Source organism: Trachemys scripta, chromosome 3 (genome assembly GCF_013100865.1).
Source record: "Trachemys scripta elegans isolate TJP31775 chromosome 3, CAS_Tse_1.0, whole genome shotgun sequence".
Lineage (NCBI taxonomy): Eukaryota > Metazoa > Chordata > Testudines > Emydidae > Trachemys > Trachemys scripta.
Genome location: NC_048300.1, coordinates 196,006,328 through 196,016,907, shown reverse-complemented (window position 1 = coordinate 196,016,907; position 10,580 = coordinate 196,006,328). Strand labels below are relative to the sequence as shown.

At 48.3% G+C, this 10,580-nt stretch overlaps 1 protein-coding gene across 2 annotated transcripts in view; it reads right to left on the bottom strand.

The window, feature by feature from the left end:
• Positions 1-2,360: 2,360 nt before the first annotated feature.
• Positions 2,361-10,580, bottom strand: part of INTS9 (integrator complex subunit 9) — an 86,047-nt gene continuing 77,827 nt past the window's right edge. For both annotated transcript variants that reach the window (XM_034766738.1, XM_034766739.1), the window contains exons 15-17: positions 8,617-8,715; positions 6,590-6,727; positions 2,361-5,025 (exon numbers count right to left, since the gene is read on the bottom strand). In XM_034766738.1, coding sequence (XP_034622629.1) covers positions 4,849-5,025; positions 6,590-6,727; positions 8,617-8,715 — 414 coding nt within the window. In that variant the 3' untranslated portion in view covers positions 2,361-4,848. The remainder of the gene's footprint in view (positions 5,026-6,589; positions 6,728-8,616; positions 8,716-10,580) is intronic.

Here is a 10,580-nt window from a genome sequence, read left to right as displayed (position 1 = left end):
AATTGGTCCGTCTGCTCTTTAAGGCTAATATAAATGGAAAGCAACCATAATATTGTTCTACCCATCCATGATCATCTCCCTCATAAAGCCTGCTCAAGTGCAAAACCCTCATTTTAACTTTTTATTCATTAGTTTCTGACCCAGTGGCCCATCTGATGGTTTGCACTGAAGGCTCGCTGGTGAGCGCAGGACCAGGGGAGTACTGGAAATTAATCACTTGTGAGGTTGCAAGGTGCAGCCCTGCAAATTGGCTGTTTGAAAAGGATCCAGCGTGGAACAGTGGCTACGTTTGCGTTTCATTCTCAAGTGCTGCTTGGTGGAGACAGAAGAGGAGCTGTCTGACGTGGCTCTGAAAAGTGGTAGTGGAGCCCTTTGGGCCCATGCAACATGTCTGCATCCCACTAGCCTTTTGAGGGTGCCTAAGTGTTTCCAGTGACCGGCACAAGGTGCAGCGTAGACAGACCACCACACATGCTGCAACCAAGGTGAGGATTTTTCATCTTCTGGGAACCATAAACCAATTAACTGTGCTGTTAAAGTACCCACCCCCAGTCTTTCTGCTGCTTCGTCTTCCTTTCTTTCTTTCTTTTTTGATATTTAAAGTGATGGGGGGAGGGATAGCTCAGTGGTTTGAGCATTGGCCTGCTAAACCCACAGTTGTGAGTTCAATCCTCAAGGGGGCCATTTAGGGATCTGGGGTAAAAATCTGTCTGGGAATTGGGGTTGGACTAGATGACGTCCTGAGGGCCCTTCCAACCCTGATATTCTATGAACCAGTAATGGCCAGAGTCACACAGGTACTGTAATGTTGTCTAGGTGGGAGTTAAGTCCTGCCTGAGTGTGCTGGGTTATTACTTGCAGTGTTCTGATCGTGCCTTTGACATCTATAAGCGACTGTTACAGCTGGTGGCAGAAGATGGCCAAAGCACTCTTGCCTGAGTAGTAATGTACTAGTCAGCAGTGGTGCCAATTATGGGAAGGAAGAACCCTCCAGCCTCAAGGCTTTTGCACTAGCTCAAAGTTCTATCAGCTGCAGGTGCGGGGCATGGCCCAGCCACTTTTGAGCCGCTGTCCTGTACTAAATCAGCGTGGCTGCTCGGTCACAATACCACTGACATTTGACCTAGCTGCCCCTCCGTACAGACCGTGTACACAGGGTCTTAACCCCTCTAAGGTGGCTCTGCTGTCTGTCCTTCCAGCCAGAGGGAAATGCGGCTGCAATCTGGCTCATGGGGAATCTGTTCTTCTATGGCAGAGTGCAGGGGAGTCTGCCAAGAACTCAGCTCCTGACAGCACCAGCTCCTGCACTGTGGGGGAAGAGTGAGGGGCAACTCCCCGGCCGAGGAAGCCCTGGAGTCCCTGAGTGGGAAGAGGAGGGGAACTAGTGGGGACTGGAATGGGGGTCCCTTTTGAGGGGACACACACACCAGCATTTGTCCCCCACCCCCCAAGAAATATCTGAATTGGCACCTTCTTGTCACCTGTTGGGAATGGACCACATCTACCCTATTGAATTGGCCTTGTTAGCACTGACCCCCCCACTTGGTAAGGCAACTCCCATCTTTTCATGTGCTGTATATTTATACCTCCTTACTGAATTTTCCACCCCATGCATCTGATGATATGGGCTGTAGCCCATGAAAGCTTATCCCCAAATAAATGTGTTAGTCTCTAAGGCAGTGGTCCCCAACCTTTTTCATCTGGCGGGTGCCAGACGATGAGCCACGGAGGACCATGGCAGCAGACGAGCATCCGCCAAAATGCTGCCAACAAGCAGCGTCATCCAGAGGCATCGCTGCCGAAATGCCGCCGAATTTCGGTGGCATTTCGGCAGATGCTTGTCCACCAGCCAGTACACGGGCGCACTTAAGATGCCCTGGCACTCACGGGCACGGCCTTGGGGACCCCTGCTCTAAGGTGCCACAAGGACTCCTCATTGTTTTTAAGAACGCTTGGGAGTCTGAAGGGAAATTGAGCTCCATGGTGGCTACAGCTGATTTCCCAATCCCTGGTCTAGTTTAATAGCAGGCTCTTCTGTTTGGAGACATATGATGCCGTTTTCACACCTTAAGCAAGGAGGCAGGGTGGGAAGGATCCCTGGGACCTTGCAGCGACAACATCGCCCACTCTGGGTCAGAGTCTGGAACTACCCCCAGAGTTGTAGACTTTAAGGCTAGAAGTGTCCACGGGGATGGAGGCTGATGTTTTGCATAACGAAAGCCATACAATTTCCTCAAGCAGATGACTTGATTAGGGAACTATTTCCCCCCAGCCTGCAAGATTAGCTAGATCCTAGTCCTATGTTTCAGCAAACAAGACTTCCCTTCCCCTCATTATACAACAGGAGAAGGAGAACACCGTGAACCAACCGCACCTTGAATACAAAGTGCTCAAAGTGCTTTACCAAAAGCTGGGTAGCGTGATCCCCGAGTTGCAGGTGGTGAAATGGATGCACAAGAAAAGTCAAAGTAACTGAGCACCCAGAGCTCTGACGTCAGTGGGAGTTGCAAGTACCCAGACTCTGCTAATCAGCCCTCAGCTCACGTGGCAAGTGCGTGGAAGCATCAGGAATAGACCCCCCTCCTTCTCCCCAGCATGCTCCCTACCCTACTAGCTCCTAAAATGGGGATTGGAGCCCAGTTCCGGAGCAAAGCATGACACGGCTGTAATTAAAGACACACTGAACAATTTCCCAGCGCGCAATGTACATTCTAGTCAGTGAATTGACTTCCACTTCTCCAGTGGCCGCCAGCACAACACTGAGCAGGATTTTGAAGATCTACGTCACCCAGCAAACCAATTTCCTTCACCGCTTGCACTTAGTCACTGTGACAGCAGGATCCAAAATAACATCCCCGTATTGCTAATTACTGCGCTCTACTGTTGCTCCTGAAGTCCCAGGCGTTTCCTTGAGGGATTACACGGCAGGACCTTGATTTTAATTTCCTGATACTAAATCACTCACAGTATAGGCAGTGACAAGGGGAAACGAATATCTGGCTGGGCTGTCTGCTGGCTGGCAGTTGATTGGGGACACTCCCGCAAGGCTGACTCAACAAGCACTAATGCAAAGCTTCAGCTTGGAGACTCCAGCTCCTTAAAGTCTCAGGTAAATTCTCCTGCTATTATCAATGCAAATTAGTGGTCTCAAACATAACACTGTGGACCTCGGGCTCAACACTAGAGACAGTTTAGTTACCCAGATGACAGACATTTTCAAGGACGTATTCCCCACACACTCTCCTTCCCTCCCTTTCCTCCCCGACTCCGATGAGTTTATCACACAGCCTTTGTGTGTTAAGAATAATCTTTTTGGAGATTTAATTACAAGGTGAAATATGTCCCATTCTTTTATCCCATTTTAGAGGGATGATAAAGAAGCAGAACTACTGCAAATGTTGTAAACTCTTATTAGGATTAATGTTACCGGAACCAGTTTTTATCACCTTCATAGCACTATTTGTCACATGCCGTGACACGCATTCAGCAAAGGTGTAGCTGCGGGAGCCTCTCCAGCCCATCAAACATGAATCTAAAGTGTAGAAAATGCAATTTGGAAGCTGCACTAGCATAAATAAATACTTTTTATTATGGAGCTGCTCTGTACTGCTTTAATCTCCTACAGGCTATAACGTGAATGTATTTTCCAAGTGTACGTACGTACACGCGCACCAAAGGCGGTAGGGGCGAGCACCTGCTTTGACAAACCACAGCATCTGCCCCTGCTTTGGCATTTTTACTATGGTTTTTTTGAACTCCAAATAATGACAAAAATTCCATTCGGAAACAATGGTGTGAAATTTGATAAACTGGCTGCTTTCAAACGTGGCACTGTTAATTGAGTTTAGACCCCCACACGCAGGAGGGAAAAGTTTCATAAACCCGGATATGAATGGAATTGGTCACGTGATTGTTAAAATTTCAGGCCAAGATTTCTGAAAATTAAGGCTGACGGGGGAGGTTTTGAGAAGGATCATACAAGAGTTAAGCACAACGGGAGCGGAGTCCTAACTCCCTCTAAACTTATGCTGTTAAGTCCATATTTAGGCACCCAAATAAGTACCTTGATGGTCAAAGGAGCTCAACTTCTCTGAACTACCAGTGACTTCAACATGAGCTGTTGGGGGCACTGACCTTTTAAGGGTGGAGGGGAAATCAGGGCACTTTTTTAAGGGCCTAACTTCAAACCCAAGAGACTAGTTTTAGGCACCCATCTTTTTAAAAAAAAAAATTTGGCCTCAAGTGATGATAAATATCCCCCCACCCCACCCCAGTGCGGGAAATGAAAACGTGACTGCAGCATGGTGCAAATGCAGAAAGGATCAGAAAATAAAACGGACTGGTTTAACTGGCCAATCAGAGCAAAAGGAAATAGACAGCACAGATGGTAAAAAGTAAATAACCTACACCCTTCCCCTCCCACCCCCTGTCCAGTAATGAGCGCCACATGGGCAGACTTCTGCAATGAGCTTTTTCAGGCAGACGATCAGGGTGTTAAGAGTAACCCGGGCCCGCTGTGTGTTTCTAGGGAGCATTTTCACCTGGGTGAAAACATACAGCATGTGTTTTATTTTGCAATTCTTACTGAGAGACTCTAAACCCAAATTTACAGCAAGGGAATTGGTTTGAAAGGTTGCAAAAAGTTGGTTAAAATTAATTATCTATAAAATATTCCCCCCTTTTCCTCACGCGGGAGACGTTTTCTGGCTGTTTATGAAATCAGAGAGGTGCTCTCTGCATCTCCCCCAGGGGAAGCGGTTCCATTTTTCCCTGGAGTTTTGTCATCTCAGAGGCCTGCTTTGCTCTCCTCATTCAGGAGAGGCTGGCCGGATCTCCGTCGGGGAAGCGCTAGAATTTCTGAAGGAATTTGAGAACCAGGTCCCGCAACTTGACCCGGAGCGTTTCGTCATTGTCGCAGATGATGTGCGTTGAATCCTCTTCTATCTGAATGAGGGTTTCTGCCTCTTGCAAGAGCACAATGTGTCCCTTTGCTGTGTCCTCCACCTTCACATCACTGAAACCATGCTGCACATGGGGATTGGGGAGAAAGTACTCACATTTAGAATGAAATATTTGGGGGTGGGGCGGTTTAAGGGCCATAAAAGACACAGCTCTGCACTCAAACTCTAACACCTAGAAGAAGTGGGACTGAAAGCTACCGTAAGCATTCGTTATAAGCCTACTGAAATTCCTTTGATAAACACTGAGGCTGTGTCTACGCTGCGCACCTTACAGCAGCACAGCTGTGCCACCTCCTGCTGACAAAATCAACCCACCTCCAAGAAGGGGCGGTAGCTTTGTTGTCAGGACAGCGTCTCCCACTGACAAAGCGCCGTCCACACCGGTGCTTTTAGTCAGTAAAACTTTTGTTGGTCAGGGAGTTTTTTTTTCACACCCCTGACTGACAACAATTTTACCGATGAAAGCACAGTGTAGCTATAGCCTAGGTATTATCCCCATTATATAGATAGGGAAACTGTGGTACAGGGAGGTTAAAGCCAAAATGTGCAGAAGTGACAACTCATTTTGGGTGCCCAACTATAGACAGCTGGGGCTTGATCATCAGCGGTGCTGAGGACAAGTCGCTTCCTTGACTTCAAATGCAGTTGTGGGAGCTCAGCACCTCCAGCAGGGGGAATCAGGCCCTCTAGGTATCGCACGACATCCTCCAAAAACAGAGGCACCCAAAGTTAATCGGCCCTTTTGAACCTTTTGGCTGAAGTGACTTCCTTAGGATCACACACCAGGTCAGCGGCAGGTGTAGGAATAAAACTCAGACTTCTAGTACTCTGTTCTAACCCCTAGACATTGCTCCCTTCCCTACCAGTACAGCTCTGTTCTGTTCTCACCATAAACCACCTCTCCCCTCCTCCACCAGCTAAACACCTGGCTCTTTCAGGAGTGGAGCCAAGGAGGACATGAAGTGCTCCACCAGTGCAGTAACTTTAATTGCTCCTTAGTCCATTTGATAGTTTTTTTCCCCTTCCACACCTCAGAAACCAGTGGATGATCTAGAACACGCATTGTAACGGAGAAAGAGAGAGGAAGGAAGGTTAATTTGCCGTGAGGCTTCCTGCATTATTTAAGGCTGTCAGTTTAAAAAGCACCGTGTTAGCGGGGATTCCTTCTGGAGCTATGAGACACTATGCCGAACTCCCCTGGCTAGACACCATTACTGAGGTGTCTGGAGCACAAAGCCAGAATTCAGAAACGTTTTAAATTGTGGTGGGGGGCAAAGGTATTTGTACAGTGAGAGAAGAGCAAAACGAGACCCGACAGGCCATCTAGCCTCCCCACCCATGAGAGAGCAGGATGGCTCCTCACAGTGGCATCCTGCAGTAATTTGTCCAACCTAGTTTTAAAATGACGGATAAAATGGGGCTTCCATCACTTTCCTTGGGAAGATACTTCATAGCCAGCAGAACCCCCACCCCCATATTCAGGGTATCTATTATCTCTTCACCCTGTTCAGTCTGTTTATATCTCTTTGGACCACCGTAGATAATCCCCTTTCCTGCTCTACACTGGCTTTCTGGGCTCTGGGAAAGTCCACTTGAACCTCCATGCTACAAGAAACATATGTTATTACCTTCTCCAGTGTCTGTACAAACTGGTCCATGGGAATGGAGCCACTCAGCAACGGCTTTAAAGGTTTGCATTCTGGGGCGTCGTCACTCACCCGCTTTCTCTTCTTGCTGGCTGGGGGCTGTGCGGGTTTTGGAGGGGGCTAAAGGCAAGAACGCACAGGAACAGACCAGCTGAAAAGCTTATTACAGCATTAGTAACCTGGGGTGCACGCACGTAAGAGGTGGTGGGGAGGGGCAGACTCTCTGACCCTCACTGCTGAGAGGGGGTGTTGCAGCTCTGAAGGGAAACTGACCCTGGATTCCACTGCCCGTCATCACCGGCAGGCCAGGATCTTCAAAAGCAATTAGCAGTTTTGGGTGCCCATCTTGAGACACCTTAAAGGAGCGTGCTGAGCACTTGCTCTTGCAGATTCAGGCCTCAAGGTTTAGCCCATTATTATTGATTTAGCACCTGTAACAGTCTCAGCGCTGTACAAGACAAAATGAGGCTGTGCCCACCCTGACGAACCCAGAAGACACACACACAAGTCAGGATGCACTGGCAAATCCCGAGCGAGGAACTAGTTGTTGGGGGTTCTGGGTGTTAACGGGGTCAGTAACTCGCTTCTCACTGGCATCACAAAAGCCGATCTACAGGGAGGGATTTTGCATAGGCAGGCCCTGGAAAAGCATTTTCTGGAGCAGTTTGAAAGTTTGCCCAGGGAAGTACGCCCGAGTCATGCTGGGAAGCTTCCGGCTCCTTCTCTGGAGGGGAGGAAGGGAGCAGAGCAGCCCAAATGCCACTGCTCCTTTACCAGGAACGGAGAAGGAGGAAGCAGGGTAGCCCCTGAGCTGTTGATCTTTTCTCAGGCTCGGAGGGGGGAGAAGAGTGGCCCACAAGCCCCAGCTCCTTTATGAGCAGGAGGAGCTCCGGAGGGCAGCAAAGGTTCTCTGCGAAGAGCTAGGGCCTGGCTTTCATTGATTTAGACATTGCCTCCCTCTACAAAGCAGTGCTGTGGTAGCTGCAGAACTACTCCTCTTGTAAGCCGGAATGGGGAAGGATTCTCTCCCCAGCTGACCATTGGAGAACCTCAGTTCACAGTCTAACCCAGGGGTCGGCAACCTTTCAGAAGTGATGTGCCGAGTCTTCATTTATTCACTCTAATTTAAGGTTTTGCGTGCCAGTAATACATTTTAACGTTTTTAGAAGGTCTCTTTCTATAAGTCTATAGCATATAACTAAACTATTGTTGTATGTAAAGTAAATAAGGTTTTTAAAACGTTTAAGAAGCTTCGTTTAAAATTAAATTCAAATGCAGAACGCCCCGGACCGGTGGCCAGGACCCAGGCAGTGTGAGTGCCACTGAAAATCAGCTCGTGTGCTGCCTTCGGCACGCGTGCCATAGGTTGCCTACCCCTGGTCTAACCCCATGATCTGCCCCAGGAGAACAGAGCATTTCATTCGCTTAGGGGACAGGGGTCCCCCCCGGCAGGGTTTTAAGGCTGTCTACCTTCTACTCCATGACCGTCCACAGTGAAAGAAGAACAGGAGTACTTGTGGCACCTTAGAGACTAACAAATTTATTAGAGCATAAGCTTTCGTTGGGCTGTAGTCCACAAAAGCTTATGCTCTAATAAATTTGTTAGTCTCTAAGGTGCCACAAGTACTCCTGTTCTTCTTTTTGCGGATACAGACTAACACGGCTGCTACTCTGAAACCTGTCACAGTGAAAGACTGAATTATACCAATACTTGTACTAGGCACAGACACTAATGTGATTTGTGGCCTTTCCTTATGAATAATCCCTCTCCTCCTTTTATCTCAGCTGGGCGCACAGAGATTTAGAAGCAGCCCACTTTCAGTTCCACATCTGACTCATCTAGGAGTCCAGCCTCGCTCATGCGCACTAGGAGAGAGCGTCTGACCGCATCTGCTGCTGTGTGGGCACAGGTGCTAGTTGAAGGGGTTGCCACATGGGAAGAACTGGGACCCAGATGCCAGGGCTGCCCTGTGTATGGAGAGTTTCCTCCAATCCCCATCATACTGTACCTGAAGCACATGCTTGTTGTCTTTAGTATGCAGCACAGCAGAAACGGTTGCTAAGGAAATGCCAGGTTTAATCTCCAAGGGCACCAGTGAATCTGCAAGCTGAAGCAAACAAAGGATTTTGTTTAGCAAGTGATAATCTCTAAATTCCCACCAAGCCAGCTGCGATTTAAATTGGCAGCCTGATGTTTTTAACATGAACTAATGAACTGTAAACACAGACCAGGGTGCAGTGACAGAGCACTCCTACCTGGCATCCCCCTTCCTCGGCTCTCTCTCTTTCCCTGTCTCAGTGCTATTGACTTTTGTATCGCTCTCAGAAGTGGGTTTTCGGTATCCAGGGGCAACTTTTATGAAATGGACAGTTAAAGAGACACCTAATTTTAAACAGCATTAGCTACGTTACTGACACCTTTGATTATTAGCACTCAAAGTCTAATTTCCCATTGTTCATGCTGTTTATTTACATCTTGGGGCACTACAAAAAAAAAATCAGAATCAGTTTCACATTCAGGATTTTAGTGTCTGCACTGCTGAGTGTGGAGGGGAAGCTGAATTTGTTTGGCACCAGCTTGTAAGTGCTTCTGCTGCTTTTTGTTTTCACTCAACCTCTAGATTTTTGTCTGAATTTCAGTCCACGGCAGCCCTTTTGAATACGCATTGCCCACTAGTTTTTGGAGGGAGGATGCGGCAGTAAATGCTCCATGGTCAGCATTGTGGATGCGGAGGTTTGCAGAAGGTGGGCAACTAGGAAGTGACACGAGGAGCAAATTTCAGTCACCCACTCTAGCCTCCCGCCGGCCTTTCTCTTTAGTCGCAGACTGTTACACTTTCTCGTTCATGGTAAATAGCAATTTTTAAAATATGATCAACATGTGTCTGGCCCCAGGTGCAACTTTATAAAGCACCTACATATTGATATCCATATAAAACTTACGGTCACTGTATAAAGAGATGTCCCCATGCCATCTAAAACTCCCTCCCCCCACCCCAGCACATCTCTGCAGGGGAACTCTGAGCAAACTGATAGGCCTTGCAGAGTGGGCAGGCAGACTCAGGACGTGCCAGACCAAGGTGGTTGGGGAAACTAATTCCTGAGTTGGGGGATTGGCCAGCAGCCTCTAAACATACAAATCCAGGACCCGTGAGCACAAGCATCTCGACTGTCACATGCTGGTGAGCCAGGCAGAGAAAAAGAGGTCAGAACTAAACACCTTGACCTGCACCAGTGAACTGGAAGCCAATGCCGTCCTTGGAGCACAGATATTATAGGGTCCCTGCCATAAACAGCATGAAGTGAATGAGTATTTATATGCTGCATCCGCTGACTTTTCCACTTAGTTTTCAAGGGCAGCCCCAGCAGAGGACATTGCAGTTATCCAATGTAGAGGTAGCAAAGGCATGGATGGGAACTCCTGAATCTGATGGAAAAGGCTGCAAACTCCTACCCAGCCCAAGATGGCTAGTAGTGATCTCAGGATTCAGAAGCTGTTGGGACTCCAGATGGGGAAGAGAGGTAACAAAAGGTAAGCACAACCATGTTAGGAAGGGGCAGGGATCGACTTCACTATTTCCCCATAGTAGTAACCCCCATATCCCACGCGATATCACGTCAACCGCCCGTGGACAGAACCTCCACTAGATTTCTCTCATCTGAGCCTAGTCCTCTGCTTGGCATCCATGACTGGGGCCAGATTTTGAGAAGGATTTAGCATCTAGGGTGCCGAGCTCCCTTGCAACTCCAGCCACTCATTTCCATGCCTAACTGGGAACAGAGCTTGTTAGAAAGTCGGGCCTCTATAGCTAAGCATCTCCGGTACACTGCTAGCAAGGGAACACAAGCGGTCTTGCCGCTGCCACACGCTGTTCACATGCATGAAAAACAGGAGGAGGATCTCCATGCATTTCACAGAGGTGGGGATTATTCCCAGTCCAGGCCCAGAGGGGTTAATCAATGCCTTGCTAGA